The sequence below is a fragment of the Molothrus aeneus genome, chromosome 14 (genome assembly GCF_037042795.1).
Source record: "Molothrus aeneus isolate 106 chromosome 14, BPBGC_Maene_1.0, whole genome shotgun sequence".
In the NCBI taxonomy this organism is placed as follows: domain Eukaryota; kingdom Metazoa; phylum Chordata; class Aves; order Passeriformes; family Icteridae; genus Molothrus; species Molothrus aeneus.
The window spans coordinates 572087-587968 of NC_089659.1; the positions used below are offsets into that span (position 1 = coordinate 572087).

Sequence of the window (15882 nt, forward strand, 5' to 3'; positions counted from 1 at the left end):
GAGGAGCGCACGGGATGCTCCCGCCGTGGGTTCCCCGCCCCTCCCACCCCATCCGCACATTCCCACATTTCGCACAGTAGTTTTCCCACGGTTTTGCACGCCCAGACCGTGGGGTTAGGTTCGGGGAGCCTCCCAGGATCCCATCGCCGGCATCCTGCCACCGGCATCCCATCGATCCCCGGAATCCCACCTCGGGGCGTCCCGCCCCTGGCATCCCACCCCCGGCAGCCCTCTCTGGAATCCCACACACAGCGCTCCCGCTGGGCACGTGGCTGCCAGCAAAGGCAGGGCCCGGAGCGTTAAACCCGAGGGGAAATACAGAACTTTTCCCGCGGTTGTTGCTATGGAGACTGGAGCAGACGGGAACAGCTCGTTATCCCTCTCCCTCCTGCCCCGAGCGCCCTGTCCGCCCTGTGCGCCCAGCTCGGGACGGAGGAGAAGAATGACGAAGAGGACGAGGAGGACGGATGCTGCGGGCGCAGTGACAAACACTGACACCGCTTTGTGGCTGAAAACTCAATGTATTTGCTCCAACCAACCTTTGGATCCCATCAACCCCAAAAATGCTCCCAGGAGCCGGGTCCGGCCGGGCGGGAGGAAGCGTAGGTGCGGCAGCTACGTCCCCGAGCCCACTGGCGCGTCCCAGGGGGAAACAGCGAATCCTGCAATCCCTGGGACCGGCGGGACCGACGAGGGTCACAGACGGAGCGAAGACCCTCAGACCTGCTCTGGCCCGCAGTGGCACCGCCGGCTACCGCTGCCCGGCGAACCGGGGGCGTCCCGGGAGCGCCAGAGCCGTCCCGGAGGCGCCGCCCGAGGCCGGGACGGTGCTGTCCGTGCCCCGCTCCCTCCCGGGCCCCCCTCGGTCCCCTCCGGTTTTCCCACCCCGCCCGCCGGACCCGCTGCCATGGCAACCTGGACGTCATAGGGGCGCGCTTTGCGGCAGGGCGCGAGGGCTCGGCGCGACACTCGGTGGCGCTTTGCGGCAGTACCGGCGTGCGGGGCCATGGCGGAGGAGGACTCGGCAGCTGCGGCGGCGGGGAGTGGCAGCGAGAGCGAGGAGGGGGTGAGCGGGGCCGGAAAGAGTGCGACGGGCTCTCCGGGCGGCCTCCGCCGCACTTTGCGGGGCTCCGGGCGCTCTTCTGGCCGGGATGGGCGCAGCGGAGGACGGCGTGGCCTGGCCGGGGATATCGGGCCGAGGATGTCGGGCCCGGGGCCCGGCCGGGCGGTGCCGTGGGGGCCCCGAGGAGCACGTGGGAGTGGGCGCTGGGGCCATCCCCGCGCTCTGCCAGGTTGGGTCTGTGACCGCATGTGCTGTGTAGCAGGAGGATGGCGAGCGGCGGCACCGGCAGCTCCTGGAGGCCATCAGCGCCTTGTCCGGACGGAAGCGGTGAGTTGGGGCTACGGGCGTCCCGCGTTTAGGCCCGGGGGCTCCTGCAGCAGCCGCATCGCGAGAGGCTGCACAGGAAGGGGGGGCAGGGGGGGCGGTTCCCCGCTCCTGCCCTCGGCACCGGCCTCAAACGCTCCAGAGCACCCGGGGAATACGAGGAACCTTTGGGGTTGTTTTCTGTCTCTCTCTTGCAGGCGGAAGCTGGCAGAGCGCTCGGAGGCGAGCGGGCAGGTGTCTGAGTTCAATGTCACCTGCAAAGGTGAGGCAGGGAGCTGGGCAGAGCTCGGGGATCTGGGATGGCGTTGCCCACCGAGAGCCACTCTGAGGGCTGGGACAGCTCCCTCACCTGGCAGTGCCACACCTGTGCGTAGGCGCTGGGGAAAAGCTGGTCCTGTCAGAGCTGCTGCAGCCCATTCATCCCAAATCCACGCTGGGCAGTGTGAGGAAGGAGCTGGCCAGAGTGAAGCGGAAGGCGGCAGTCGAGCTGCCACTGAGCAAAGAGGAGGCCAAGAGGGTGAGTGCAGGGAGCCAAGGGGGTCCAAGCTGAGCCCCCAGGACTCCCGTGCTCCTCCCTGATGCCGGCATCACCTTTCTCTGCCCATCCTGTTCCCCCCAGGTGGTGAGGGAGGCCGCCTATGTGACCACCTCGAAGGACGTGGGGAAGTGGCAGCAGGTGGTGCTGCAGAACCGGCGCGCGGAGCAGCTGGTGTTCCCTCTGCGGCAGGACATCGCCACCGTCACCCCTCTGGAGAGAGTCACCTCGGCGTGGAAGGTGCCCACTGCGGGTTACAGGCTGGGTGGCTCTGGGGGAGCAGCCAGGGTGGCTCCAGGAGCAGCTGGGGCAGGTCGATGTCCCCTGGCTGTGCTGGGGGCAGTAATGGCAGGCTCAGCCCAGCGGTGACACTGAGCAGGTGCCCGCCAGCTTGGGAAGGTTAGAAGGGCAGTCTGTGTTCGTCTCACAGGTGTGCAAATGCCATCTGGGACAAGCCAAGTGAGAGGGTTTGGAGCCTGCTCTGTCCCTTCTCCTCCTTGTAGCCTCTCAGGGCCAGGCACATGGAAGTATGCCTTGGCCACAAGTGCTGAGACAGAGGGATTGGTTTGCCAAATCCTGCAAGCCTGGAAACACTCCTTACAAAAGAGGGCTATGTTTGGGTTTGAATGCAAGTTCCTGTTGGGTTGTGCTGCTGGCAGGAATCCACTGCTATCCCTGGGAGTTGTCAGATGCCCAGGTGAGGGAGGGGCAGCCCCTGCTGAACTCCCAACAAACCTGTCACTCACACTGATCTGCCCAAAAGTCTCTTTCTGTTTTTGGAGGGACAATGGCATTGTGTGGCCTGGAACTCCTGCTCCATGCTTCTCGTGTGGTGCCCCCTGATCACTGCTGCCTGGCTGTTAGGAGACCATTTTTCTAATGTGAGAGGAATTCTACCTGCTCTCATCTGGCCATGTGACTGGGAGAGTGCCCAAGGGCTGTGGTGTGGGACCTGCGAGTGGGGCTGTGACCACTCAGTCCCCCAAGGCAGGGGGACACTTCTCTGGGCCTTCCACAGTGAGAATGGATGGGGACATCCAGGGGAGCACTGGCCCTTGCAGTTCTCCTCATCCTCTTGCCATGTCTACTGTCCCAACAGGCTCGAACTCCACTGGAGCAGGAGATCTTTGGATTGCTCCACAAGACACAGCAGCCTGTCACAGACCCGCTGTTGACACCTGAGGAGATGGCCTCAGTGCAGGCCATGAGCTTGGAGGAGGTGAGGCTTCACCCCGTTGGGGCATGGCTATGGGGAACTCTTCCTTTGCCCCATGCCTCACCCCGTGCTCCCCATCCCTCACCCCTTTCCCCCTGGCAGGCCCGGCGCCGGCGGGCAGAGCTGCAGAAGGCCCGGGCAGTTCAGTCCTACTATGAGGCCAAGGCTCGGCGAGCAAAGCGGATCAAGAGCAAGAAGTGAGGCTGTGCCTGAGCTGGGCTGGGCACGCTGGGAGGGCAGGGCGTCCCTGCCTCACCCAGGGCCTGCCCGGCTCCTGAGCTGCCCCTGTGCCGCAGGTACCACCGTGTGCTCAAGAAGAGCCGGAGGCGCCAGGCCCTGAAAGAGTTCGAGCAGCTGCACAAATCGGACCCTGCAGCCGCCTTGGCACGGCTGGAGGAGCTGGAGCAGCTCAGGATGCAGGTGCTGCATTGGCACCTCTGCCTCACCCCTCGGGAGGGCCCTGCTCCTTGAGGAGCTCTGTGTGATGCTTCTCTTCCCCCAGGAGCGGATGAGCCTTAAGCACCAGAACAAGGGAAAATGGGCCAAATCCAGGGCCATTATGGCTAAGTATGACCTTGAGGTAAGATGGAGCCACAGAATGGTTTGGTGAGAAAGGACCTTAAAGCCCATCCAGTTCCACCCCCTTGCATGAGTAGGGACACTTTCCGCTAGACCAAGTTGCTCCAAGCCCTGGCCAGCCTGCCCTTGAACATTTCTGGGGATGGGGCAGCCACAGCTTCTCTGGGCAATCTCTACCTGGGCTTCGCCACCCTCACAGGAAAGAATTTCTTCCCAATATCCTGTCTATCCCTGCCTTGTGTCAGTGTGCAGCCATTCCCCCTTATTCTGTCCCTCCAAGCCACGGTTTAAAGTCTCTCTATCTCTTATAATCCCATTTATATATTGGAATGCCATGACAGGGTGTTCGGCATTGCTTAGGGAAGGGGGGTAGGCTGGGGTGGGCAGGGAAGGTTGGGAATGTTTTCTCTGTCCTATGTTAGAGCCTCTCGGTGCCTCCCAGGCCCGCAAGGCCATGCAGGATCAGCTGGCCAGGAACAAGGAGCTGATGCAGAAGGTGCGGGTGGAGCCCCCTGAGGAGGAGCTGTGTGAGGTGCCTGAGGAGGACACCACGGCCTTGCCCATGCCTAGTGGGGCTAATCCCTGGATGCTGGGCGGGCCCAGTGGCCTGGCCCCAGAGCCTGAGGCACAGGAGGGTCCAAGAGATGACATAGTGCCTGGTGCTGTGGAGAACAAGGACAAGATGGAGGAGGAGGAAGAGGAGCTGTCAGAAGAAGAAGCTCTGCTGCAAGACTTCGAGCAGAAACGACGGGAGCGGACAGGGAGCCCCGAGGGGCAGGGCAGAGACCATGGTGAGGAGCTCAAGGCCCAGAGCTGGGTGGGCTGGGAGTGCTGGGGGCTGGACAAAGGGAGGGGGATCTGGGGACAGTTTTTGGCTGATTTCACACAGCTGTCCTTACTCTCTGCCCTGTGGAGTGACCATTTCTACCCTCAACATGTAGGTGCTGATGAGACTGAGATTGGTGCTGAGCAGCCCAGGGACAGCCCAGTCCCCCCAGTCTGTGCTGAGGAGCTGGGGGACAGCCCAGTCCCCCCAGTCTGTGCTGAGGAGTTGGTGAGCACAGGGCTAGAGCCTCCCCCTCAGGCCCAGGAACAGCTCCTGCTCTCGGAGCAGCTGCGCCGCGTGTGGACCATGGAGGATGTGGAGAATCTGGCTAAGGACGAGCTTGTGGAAGAGCAGGAGAAGCTGGTAGTCCTGAGAGCAGGGAAGCAAGCACAGCAGCAGGAGGAAGGCAGAGCTGGGGACAGACATACCAAGAAAGCACCAGCCAAGAGGAAGATGATCAGCTTGGAGGCTGTGCTGGATGGGAAGCCCCAGGAGATGGACTGCCCCAGCCTGCCTGTAGTCCTGGAGGAGGAGGTGAGTGGGACGTGCCTCCCCCATGCTCCTCAGCACCCAAAACACCCATCCAGTAATGCCCAAACCTTTAAGTCCCAATAACCCCAAACCGTCTCCTGGTAACTCTAAACTCCCTTCCAGTAACCCCAAACCTCCTTTCAGTAACTCCCAGTAACCCCAAGCCAGTTACTCTAAACCTCCTCCCAGTAATTAGAAGCCCCAAACTAGTAACTCCCAGTACTTCTAAACCCCCTTACAGTACACCCCAAACCCCCTCCAGTAATGCCCAGTAACTTTCACCCCCTTCCCACTCTCCCCAGTACCCACAAACCCTTGCCTTCCAGTTTGTCCCAGTCTCTCCGAATTCCCCCAGTAACCATTAAACCCACTCAGTCTTGTCCTCGTGCAGGAGGGTGGCATCGAGCAGCGCGGGATGATCACGGAGGCCTTTGCTGGGGATGATGTGGTCGCCGATTTCCGCCGGGAGAAGCGCAAGGCAGAGGAGGCAGGGAAGCCGCAGCCGGTGAACCTGGTGCTGCCAGGCTGGGGCGAGTGGGGCGGCACGGGCCTGAAACCCAGCGCTAAGAAGGTCAAGAGGTGAGTGGGGGAGAGCTCAGGGTTGCGCCCAGCCCCGTGCCAGCCCTGACCCCTGACTTGCCCACAGGTTCCTGATCAAGCCACCACCGGCGCCTCGGCGGAAGGACCAGCACTTGCCCCACGTCATCATGAGTGAGAAGCGCAACATCCACGCGGCAGCGCATCAGGTGGGGCACACCTGGTCTCCATAAGAGCTCCAGCACCTGGGCAAGCCTGGGGCATTCCTGTGATCCCTTCCCAAAACATCCACAATCCCTGCCTGAAATCCCTGCCCAAAGCTTAGCTTCCAGCTTAAACAGCTCAGAACTGAAGGAGGAGGGATGTACAGGGCTGCTCCCTTGGTGGTGGTGGTTGTTCCAGCCCTCTTGGGCTCTGCTGGCAGCGGAAAGGGAAGCAGAGTGTGAGTGGGTCCTGGACAAATGGGAAGCAGTGAGCATTGGGAGCAGCATGGGCTGGAAAAGCTGGGCTGGGTGGCTCAGGGCCATTACCCCTGTGGTGTCCCCACAGGTCAGCGAGCTGCCCTTCCCCTTTGAGCGGCACCAGCAGTTTGAGCAGAGCATGCGGACGCCCGTGGGCCCCACGTGGAACACTCAGCGTGCCTTCCAGAAGCTGACAGCCCCTCGAGTCATCACCCGCACCGGCCACATCATCCAGCCCATCTCGGCCGAGGACATCCCCGATACGGCCCCTGGCAGCGAGGCCAGGCTTGAGGGGGAGGCCATGCCCAGCAGGAAGGCTGGGCCCGGGAAGAAGGCTGTGTCCAGGGGGAAGGCTGGGCCCGGGAAGAAGGCTGTGTCCAGGGGGAAGGCTGTGCCTGGGCAGAAGGCTGTGTCCAGGGGGAAGGCTGTTCCTGGGGCGAAGGCACAGCCCCGGCGCTGCAGAGCGCAGTAGCTCTGTGTCTGCAGCCTGGAGGCTCAAACTGGAGCGAGTGGAGGAACCAGCAGCAGCAGCTCCTGGTTCTGTCCAGTTCCTTCTACCTCTTTCTCTGCAATAAAACCCAGGGCTGCCCTTCCTGTGCTGTCTGCATGGCTGCCTTGGCAGTGTCCAGGGCTAGGTTGGGCCCTTCATCCTCTCCTTGGGGTCCATGCAGGGTCAGGTGCTTTGGCTGAGTTGAGGGTGGGAGTTTGGTCAGGAGCTCATAGTGGGGCATGTCTAGGAGCATGGTGAGGGATTGGAATAGCTGCCAGCATCCTGTCCTTTGTCTTTTATATCCCCATTTTTGTACCTATATAGATCTTTAAATCTTGGCCAAAGGGGCTTTCTCCCCACCTTGTCATGCTGAGCCTGGCCTCGGGAGTGTTTCTCAGATCCCACCTGCACTCCCAAAGTACCTGCTCAGCCCTAGTAAACCTGATCACCTGGCAATGGCTCTATCAGGTGCTTCTGCTGCTCTGCACGTGCTGGGAGCTGGCTCTGTCCACGGGCAGCCTCCACTCCGGCTGCCCATCTCCAGCCCCTCAGAGTGGGACAGTGAGGTGCCTCTCAGGGGGTGGTTGGTGCATTCAGCACAAGTGGAGGGATGTGCCAGAGCCTTACGGACTGGGCAGGGACCCCTCTAGGCCTCTCCCCCAACTTACAACGTGGCCTGTGCTCAGCACCAGTTGGAGAAAAACTTCCCAGCCCCAGCGCAGGAGCTGGAGCTGCTGCTGATCCCAGGAACCGTCCCTTGTGTCAAGGACGCCTCCTCCCACCTTGGCACTGCAGCCCGCCCTGGGCACGGCCTGTCCCCAGGGCCACCCTTCTCTGCAGCTGGGTCAGAGGAGGAAACGGGGTACTCCGTGCTGGCTGCGGGTATCCGAGACTCCCGCAGGGCCCTTCCTAGGCTGGGAGGGGACTGGGAGCTGGCGTGGGACATGTGTCACAGCTTTGCCGGGGACCCATCCCGAGTGCCTCTGGCCCCTGCAGCACCCGGGGCCGGGGAGTCAGGGCGCTGGCCCGTGATGGGGCCACGGTTGTGTTGCTTGGGGGGGAAAAAACAAAAAGGAAAGGAAGCGGAGAGCATTTTCGTGCCGTGACACCGAGAGCCCCTCGCGAGGCTGGTGGCCCCAGCAGAGCCTGCGTCCCTCTGCCATGGGAAACCTTTGCCTCGGAGATGTCGTGAAGGGCGGAGGGGGTCGTGTTTGTTTTAATAAAAGGTGAAGCGTCCTGAAGAGGGGGAGGCAGCGTCCCCTGCCAGCGCTTCCACCTGCCTGCAGTCCCCCAGAGCCGCCCCCAGTCCCCGGCCACTGAGGCCAGGAGATCGCGGCACCGCTATCCCTGTCCCTCTTGCAGGGGCCCTCCCTCGCCTGCCCTGGCCAATGGCTCTGCCTTCCTCCTCCCCAGCCCGGACAGTGTTTGGCTAGACAAGATGGGCTGTTCCAGCACCCAGCCCACCTCCTCGGCTCCAGCCCCGGGATGCTCAGGGTACGCGGGCTGGGAACGGTCCGGGGGGCCTGTTACAGCAGAGCTGGTTCGGGCTCAGCAGGACCTGCGGGGTGCTGTCCTCTCTGCAGGGAGGGGGAACCTCCCACGTGCCTTCAGCCCCGGATTGGGCCCACCCCACGGCAAAGGATGCTGCTGCTGCTGTGCGTGGTGTCACCTGTGTCCCTGAAGAGGGGAGCACTGCCCCGCCAGATCTAGCCCTGCTCCAGCCTGAGCTGGGACCTCCCCAGATCCGATGCGATGCTCCCTCCAGGGCCGGGGAGATGGTGGCACCAGGGCAGTGGTCAGGGGCAGATCCTGCAGAGGACCAAGGCCGGCAGGTGTAACACCAGCTCAGACCTGGAGCAAGCAGGGCTGCAGTTGTCACAAATTGGATCACCTGGAGCAGCAACAAGACCTGCTGAGGTGCGGATCCCTGAATGGATCCCTGCGTCACACAGGGCTGGTGGGTCTGGCAGCCTGAGTGGGGGTGATGCTCAGCGTGGGAGGGAACAGCTGTAGCTACACATCTGGAGCTGCCTCATCCTGTGAGGAACGGCAGCAGCGGACTGGACTGGCTTGAGCTGGGGCTTCCAGTATCCAGAGATGCTTCAAAAATAAACGGGGACAGCATTAGCATGAGCTGCTGGGTTGCATAGGAGGGACCCTGGTGGGGGGTGACCACTGGTGCTGTCATCCCCATCCCTCCAGGCTCCTGCTACAGCACAGGCTTCTCTGGAGCCCTCACATCGAGGCAACACTTGGCCCTCTGACTTCTTTGCAGAAATGATTTTACTGGGTACAGCAGCTTGGGGTTTTTCAATTAATAACGCATTCCAAGTCTGCCGCAGGAAAGGGGGATGCCAGGGATGCCCACTTGCAGCCTCCCAGGTCGGCAGGGAAGGGGGCAAGAGCCCTTTGCAAGGGGACAGGAACGGGCTGGGGAACCTGGCACGGCTGCGGGCTGGGGTGGCTCCCTGCGGGGACTTCCCCAGCCTGATCGTCGTTCTCCCTGTGACAGCAGGGCCGGCCGCAGGCTGCCAGACAGGGTGCGAGTCGAGGAGAACCTGGACAAAGCCCTGTTGTCGCCGGCCACCGCGTGGGCCACGGGAGCCCCGGAGCCGCGGTGCGAACACGCAGCCCTCCCTCGGCAGCCCGAGCGCCGCGTCCCCCGAGAGCCGCGAGCGGCTGCGGTTGCTCTTACTGGCCTACTTTCCGGGCTACGTCAAAGCCGGGCTTACGGAGCAGCGAGCCGCGGCAAGGGCGGCCGAGCCGCTCCCGGTGCCAGCAGGGAGCGGGGGCTAATCCGGGCCCGGGGCCGCCCGGCCTGGCTGGCACACGGCGGCAGGCAGCGGGGCAGGGCCGGCGGCGCTGCCGTGGGGCTGGGGACGAGCACCGCCACCGCCAGGTCCCTCGGGGCAGGGACCCACCCGAGAGCAAGGGCCGCTCCAGCGCCGGGGAGCTGCCGGTGCAGCCGGGCTCCTGCACCCGGCGTCCCGGGAGGCCAGTGGGAGCGGGGTGGAGTAAAAGGCAGATTTAAAATCAACAAACAAAAAGGCTTTTGGTCGCTGTTTTTTTGGGGGGTTGGGGGTTTTTGTTTCTTTTTTGTTATCTTTTTTAAATGCAGGCTATAAATAACCTGTAAAATATTTCGTCTGGGCTGTTTCTGCAGCTGAAATCTTGTCCCTCTGGCTTCCCAAGCTCAGGATGTGCATGCGAGCACTGAGGCCGTCATGGAGCACCCCTGGATCCCTGGGGTCCTGTACCTTTGCCCATTGGGATCAGGGAATGTCCATGTCCCTGAACACCTCCAGTCCCCAGGGGCTGGAAACGGTCCTCCCCAGAATGGGCCCGAGCTCCACTCCTCGGGGTGCGAGAGGGTCTGAGCACCGCCTCCCGACCGGACGGAGGCGAGAGGCTCAGCCTGGCACAGTGCGGGACAAACAGGACAGGGGAGGCAAGACTGGGGTTGGAACGTCAGGCTCAGAAATGCTCTCCCCAACACGTCCCGTGCTGGGGAGAGGGGTGGTCCCTGCTCCCCGAGTCTCTCAGCCTCCATCGCCCCGCACCAGGGGCGCGCTAACGCCCCGTTCCTCCCGCCGCGGTACCCGGTGCCCGGCGCATCCCGGCCGCATCCGGGCGCCGCAGCGGTTTCCGTGGAGATGGCATCTCCCAAGCCCGCACCGCCCGAGCCGGGGGTTTCCATGGAGATGCCGTATCCAGCACGGCACAACCTGAGCCGGAGATTCTGCCGAGATGCTGTAGTCGGGACCCTCGCCCCGCAGCGGGGCCATTCCCGGGGATGCGGGCAGCCGGGGCCCTCTGCGGCTTGGGGGTGCCTGTGGTGTTATCCACCGCTCCTCACACCAGTTCCGTGACAGCGCTGGGACACCAATACCTGCAGCTGTGAACATCCTGGGGGAGCTGTTGCCAGTCTTGTCACCCTCCAGAGTGGGAACCCACTCACTTCGGCTGCATTGTCACATTCTGTCAGGATCTCCAAGAGATGGCAGGTCCCTGCCTGTACCCAGCTGCGTAGCTGGGTAGATGAAAAGGGGAAATCCCCATGTCCCCTGATGACTTTGTCCCAGCTGCCACCCTGCAGCTCCCACAACGACTTGTCAGGGTGGGATATCAGTGGCACCAGGTGGGAAGCAGGCACCGTGCTGCACTCCTTCACCAAGGGATGAGGTTCCCAGCCACAAACCAGCAGCATCCCAGAGCTGGGGGACACCTGGCTGAGTTCCAGCACAGCCAGTGCACCAAAAACTTCCCAGGGGGAACATGAAGGGCCTCAAAGGGCAGGACTGAGGCCAAGTGGAAGGGTGAGCAGAGGCAGATGTCCTCCTGGCAGGCAGCTGTGTGTACGTGTGCCCTGGCCAGTGTTATAATAGCAGCTTCGTTTGAGCACAGCTGCCGCAGAGGTGGCACCTTCCATTCTGCACACGGCAGAGCTCTGGCAAACCCCAAGCTCCTGCTGCAGAGACGGGGGAGAAGCACAGGAATGCCCCTGGGGCACACGCTGGGACATGCTGGGACACACTCCTGCCCACTAGGTGCCCATGGGAGATGTGGGGCTGGTTCAGCCCCTGTGTCCTTCCTTGCCTCAGCCCCCTCCATGCTCCTGCTCTACCTCTGCTCCCAACTGGACCTTCCTTGGCCACCCTTGTCCTGCCCAAGCCAAGGCCATCTGGAGCCTCCATGGGGGCTTCTCAGCTGGCAGAGCAGCAGCAGCCAGGAGCCTGGGGATGATGCCTGAGGCTGGGCACTGCTAGCCATTCCAGCCTCCAACTCCTGGGGGGCCTCAAGCCCCCACACAGCCTGGCTACTGCTAGGACTGCCAGCCGCACTTCCAGCATCCCCAGGCACAGGCTGTCAGATGCAGCACTGTGGTCAGAGCCCAGGTCTTTGTCTGCTGTTATAATTAGGAGCCCCCCCGGTGGCTACCGAGGCCGGACCTGAGAAGCTCAGGGCTGAGGGACAGACACTAAAGGAGCTGGAATCTGGAATGGCAGCCTGGGAGCAGGGGCAGGCCCTGTTCTGCCCACAGCCAGCTACTCACCAGAGCCTCGTGCTGTATTGAAAAGGGCTGGAGTGGGGCCAGGGCTCTGTGCGGTCACCCCTCTCACCCCTGCCAGCTCTGCAGGGCTCCTCACCTGATTTCTGGGGCTCCCCTGTCACCCCAACCTCTGCTCACCCACTCTATTCTCCTCCCCTCCATCACTTTGGCCTTGCCCTGGCTGCCAGCTATTCCCTTGGCTCCCAGGCACAACATGGTTCCTCCCTGCCTTATCCTGGTGATCCCACATTCTCACCCGTCAGTGGTGCTCTCCCAGCCCAGTGCTTCTTCTGGGATGTGGAGGAGGAGGAGGAGGAGGGCAGCAGAGACAGCGTGTGCCTGCTGACTCCTGTCTGTGCTGCTCACCATGGGCAATACATACTTCAGCCAGCGCAGAGGCCTGGAGTGGGTAAGGAGGAAGAGGCCAATCCCAAACTCCCTTGGATGGTCCAAGAGGAAGCCACCCAAAATCTCAATCCATGAAATTCCCTTCCCGAGGCAGGAGCAGCCTTGTTTTGTCCCCAGCAGCTGGATTCAAAATGTCAGCCTCTGAGCTCATAACAGATCCAGTTTCTCACGCAGGAGGTGGGACTCTGTCCCATGTCCCTCCTGAGCGCCGTGTCCCCTGGGGAGCAGGGGGAAGAGGGGCTGCACATCAGGAAGCAGGCAGCAGCCTGGCCTGTCGTGTGCCCCACAGCACTTGGCCTCCCTGCCCACCATTCCCTGTCCCCGACTGCCAGCAGGAAGGACAAGGCAGCCACTCTGATACCGTCACCTTCTATCTGCACTGCCACCAGTGCTACCAGTGTTTGTTGTTGGAGGGGGACAACCGATGGAATGTGGGAGGATGAGGGCTGCAGGTAGAGGTGACACCTCGCGACATTGTCACTGCACCAGCCAAACCCAGGTGAGCTCTGCCCACCTCAGAGGGAGCAGCACGGAGGTTCCTTCTTCAGAAAAGTCCCAAGAAACTCAATGAGAAATCTCCAGACCCCATAGAAATGGACATGCTGTTCCTCCCAACGGGACATCCATCCCCTGGCTCTGCAGTCACGGCCCCACCTTCCCAGGTGAAGCTGAAGTATCCAGGGAAGAACAAGCCCTGGACATGGAAGTGACATGGAGCACATGAGGCATCACCTCATTCCTCTTCTTCTGGTGCCAGGAACTACAAGCCACCTTTGCTGCCACCAGCTGCCACCACCCTGCTAGAGGAGAAGGCTCCATGATCCCAGCTCATCCAGAGATGCCTGCCAGCCTGGCTGCTCATTAGTACCATGGCTGGCATTAATGTGACTCCCAGTAGGGTCAGGGTCCCCCCACAGCAGCCTGGCAGGACCAGAGTGTGCCATGCCCAGCTGGTTGTGTTAGCCAACATGTTCTGGTTTCTGGTCAGGGAGGGGGCAATGATGTGGATTCTGTCCCAAAAACAGCAGGTAGAGGAGAAATAAATAAAAAAAGGACACAAGATGGAGCAGTAATGACAAAAGCAGCAGCAACAGTACTGCAGGCCAGGTCAGAGCTGAGCGCTCTGGCCCTGGTGGCCCAGGGTACCAGAGCAGGCAGGGGACACACACATGTCAGGGGCTGCCCTGAGCACTCAGGGCTCACAGGTGCCCTCGGACCTGTGGAGCTCGGCAGAAGTCCTGCTGCCCAGCAAGGTCCTGTGGAGGAAATGCTGGGGTGAGGCAGCAGCTGGGGCTGCCCACAGCTGGGGGGTCCTGGAGGATGTCCCCAGGATGGAGGGGAGATAAAGGAGCCCCCAGCTCCCCCTGCAGCACGAGGCCTGGCTTGATTCCCTTGAGGAATTACCAGTGAGGGCTCTTTATCTTATTTTCGCTGTGACAGATCATTCCCATTGGCATTTCTTCAAGTTAGTCCATGACTGGTGCCTGATTAGCTCCACTCCCTGATGGAGAATGCCCCTCATTCCCCAGACTTTTCCATTTCCCTGGAACATGAGAGCCACAGAATTTTTCACCACCACCTTTTAAAGTCCTTTGGTGCAAATTATCCCATCCTGAAGATTTTAAAGGTTCTAATTAAATGGGGCAGGAGCAGTGGCATACTGGAGAATGTGATGGTGGGATGCAGAGCTCTCCCAGTCAGCACCATGCAACTTGGTGTGCGACTCCTGCAGGGATGGGGTTAGGCAGCTGCAGGATGAGGCTGTTACTCAAACTGTCTGTTTTTAATTGCATCAGGATGCAAATAAGGCAGGTCTTTATGAACCTGGGGTCATGTGCCTGTCTCAGGCTGTGCCCTTCTTTCTGACCATCACCCAGCCTGAAATGCCTCTTGGAGCACCTCTTTTACCCACAGTCTAGCTGTAGGCAACAGTGGGAAAAGGTTCAACATAATGTGGAGAAGTGGAGTAATTCCCTTCTGCAGGAAGAGCTTCCTCCCTCATGGCCTTCCTCCGTGAAGCCCTGGCTCTCTGCCTTCCCACGGTTCTGGCAGCCCCGTGTTTCACCCTGCCACCCCTCTCAGCACTGTCTACACTCCCCGAATCTCATGCCCCACAAGCTCAGCACTCTTCTGCCCACAGACCCCTACCTCAAACTGCTCTCCAAGCCCGCACAGCCCCAAAAGGGGGACAGGCCGTCTCCTGCCCCAGGCTGCTGTGGCCTTTTCTGCAAAAAATAGAGCTCAATCTCTGTGTAAGATGTTTTTTCCTCTCCTTAGGCACTGAAAAGGTTTGGGGCTGAGGCTGCAGAGGACTCTCCCGGCAGGTGACACCAGGGTGTGGCTGCCAACCCAGATGTGCCATCTGGGGTGGCCACACCCTGGAGCCCATGCCCACCTCCTGGAGGCCCCGGCCGTGGCAACGCTGAACTAAGAGACTTCGCCATCGGATGGACCAAACCGGCGGAGCAAACGGGTCCTGCAGGGGTGAGGGCAGCACGGAGCCCATGGAAATCAGCAACGGAGCCCACAGGGGTCCGAGCAGCACGCCACGGGCGCGGGACGGTGACATCCTCCGGCCCCCACCCCGGCGCTCACGCAGGATCGCGGCCGCGGTCACCGCAGCACCGCCCCGTTCCGAGCCCACTCCGCAGCCCTGCGGGGCCCGGCCCCGGGGAGCCCCTGCCCCTGCCCGCCCCCGGGGCCGCTCCATGCCGGAGCGCGGTGCCACCGCACGGGGACGGGGGACACTGTGGCGGCATCGCTCCCCGTGCCCCGGGACCAGCCGCTCCTGCCCGTCCCCATGCAGCCCCCGCGCCGCGGGCCGGGGGGGGCGGGTCCCGCCCTCCCCTCCGGGTCGTGCCGGAGCAGGGACCCCCGCGGCCCCCCCAGCTGCCGGTACGCGGGGGCCGGGCGGAGGGGCGCGGCGGGGCCAGGGCGAGGGGCCGCGGGAGAGGAGCGGGCACGGGGCGGTGCTGCGCGGGGCCCGACACAGCCCGGGGCGGCGTGGCCGGGCAGGGCCGGGCCGGGCCGGGCAGCCGGTGCCCGCACGGCGGGGCCGCGCCAGGGCGCTGCGAGGCCGCCGGTCTCCGAGGCCCGTGCGGGTGCCGGGGGCGGTGCGGCCCCGGGCCGGGCGAGGCTGTCAGCACCGGGGCGGTGCGGGACGGTGCGGAGCGGGCCTGGCCGGGCACCACGGGGGGTGCGGCGGCCTCCGGGCCTGCGGGCCCCAGTGCCGCGGGCGGGGACCGGTGACAAACTTGCGGCCGCCGCACCGTGCCGTGCCGCTCGATGTCCCGCATGGCGCGGGGGAGGCTCCTCGACCCCCGCCCCGCAGCGCTGCGCGCCCCGCGGGGTATCGAGCCGGAGGGGGCAGCGGGCCCGGGGGGGTCACCCAGCGGCAGCGTCGCCAGGGTGGGGGCCACACGCCCACCTGGGCTGGACAGGCGGGTCCGCGTTCTCTCAACCGGCCGGCCCCGCTGCGCCCGGGGACACCCACCCTCCCACGGCCGCGCCCGGCGGTGGGCACCGGGCGGGGGGTACCGGGCGGAGGGCAACGGGGCGGGGGGCAGCGGGGCGTCGGGGACCGGGACTGAGGATTCTAGGGCTGGGGACATCGGGACTGCGGGCAACGGGGCTGCGTGCGCCGCGCTCGCCGTGCGCTGCCCGTCCGGCTCTGCCCGCTGTCGGGCGCCCGGCGCTGCCCGGGCGTGGAGCGAGCGCCCGCCCCCGCTGCCGCCTCCTCCTCCATCCTTCTCCTCCCCCCGGTGCGGAGCGAGCGTCGCTCCCCGGTGCGGGAGCCGGTGCCCCGGCGCCCCGGCGCGGGGTCGGGCGGGCGTGTGTGTGTGCGGGGCGTGTGTGCGTTGGG

General features: G+C 63.3%; 2 protein-coding genes across 3 annotated transcripts; one reads left to right on the forward strand and one right to left on the reverse strand.

Annotated features, from left to right (window-relative positions):
• The first annotated feature begins 1003 nt into the window (after positions 1-1003).
• Positions 1004-6666, forward strand: UTP14A (UTP14A small subunit processome component). 2 transcript variants are annotated; one of them, XM_066559366.1, is made up of 14 exons: positions 1004-1066; positions 1323-1390; positions 1585-1649; positions 1762-1904; positions 2007-2162; positions 3022-3141; positions 3241-3335; positions 3435-3558; positions 3641-3718; positions 4160-4508; positions 4659-5077; positions 5466-5653; positions 5721-5820; positions 6161-6666. In XM_066559366.1, exons 1-14 carry the CDS (start codon positions 1007-1009, stop codon positions 6542-6544), a joined length of 2349 nt encoding a protein of 782 aa, XP_066415463.1. In that variant the 5' UTR covers positions 1004-1006; the 3' UTR covers positions 6545-6666. The 2 variants fall into 2 exon arrangements, with proteins under 2 accessions (XP_066415463.1, XP_066415464.1); XM_066559367.1 differs by lacking the exons at positions 1004-1066; positions 1323-1390; positions 1585-1649; positions 1762-1904; positions 2007-2162 and adding an exon at positions 2190-2803.
• A 2688-nt stretch (positions 6667-9354) lies between these two features.
• On the reverse strand, positions 9355-15316 carry LOC136562769 (basic proline-rich protein-like). Its single transcript, XM_066559774.1, has 3 exons — positions 14920-15316; positions 10288-10436; positions 9355-9435 (listed from the first exon to the last, which is right to left on the reverse strand). The coding sequence occupies exons 1-3, from the start codon at positions 15314-15316 to the stop codon at positions 9355-9357; spliced, it is 627 nt and encodes a 208-aa protein (XP_066415871.1).
• Between the last annotated feature and the right edge of the window lie 566 nt (positions 15317-15882).

Excerpts from the sequence above, each read along its gene's own strand:
- UTP14A (XM_066559366.1), top strand. The coding sequence starts at position 1,007 with ATGGCGGAGGAGGACTCGGCAGCTGCGGCGGCGGGGAGTGGCAGCGAG. Across the intron at positions 1,905-2,006 it reads GCAAAGAGGAGGCCAAGAGG|GTGGTGAGGGAGGCCGCCTA; the intron begins GTGAGTGCAGGG and ends TGTTCCCCCCAG. Across the intron at positions 3,719-4,159 it reads TGGCTAAGTATGACCTTGAG|GCCCGCAAGGCCATGCAGGA; the intron begins GTAAGATGGAGC and ends GGTGCCTCCCAG.
- LOC136562769 (XM_066559774.1), bottom strand. The coding sequence starts at position 15,316 with ATGCGGGACATCGAGCGGCACGGCACGGTGCGGCGGCCGCAAGTTTGT. Across the intron at positions 10,437-14,919 it reads CCCCTCCGCCCGGCCCCCGC|CGCTGTCACGGAACTGGTGT; the intron begins GTACCGGCAGCT and ends TTGGTGTCCCAG. Across the intron at positions 9,436-10,287 it reads CGGCAGAATCTCCGGCTCAG|CCCCACGGCAGCGCCGCCGG; the intron begins GTTGTGCCGTGC and ends GCTCGTCCCCAG.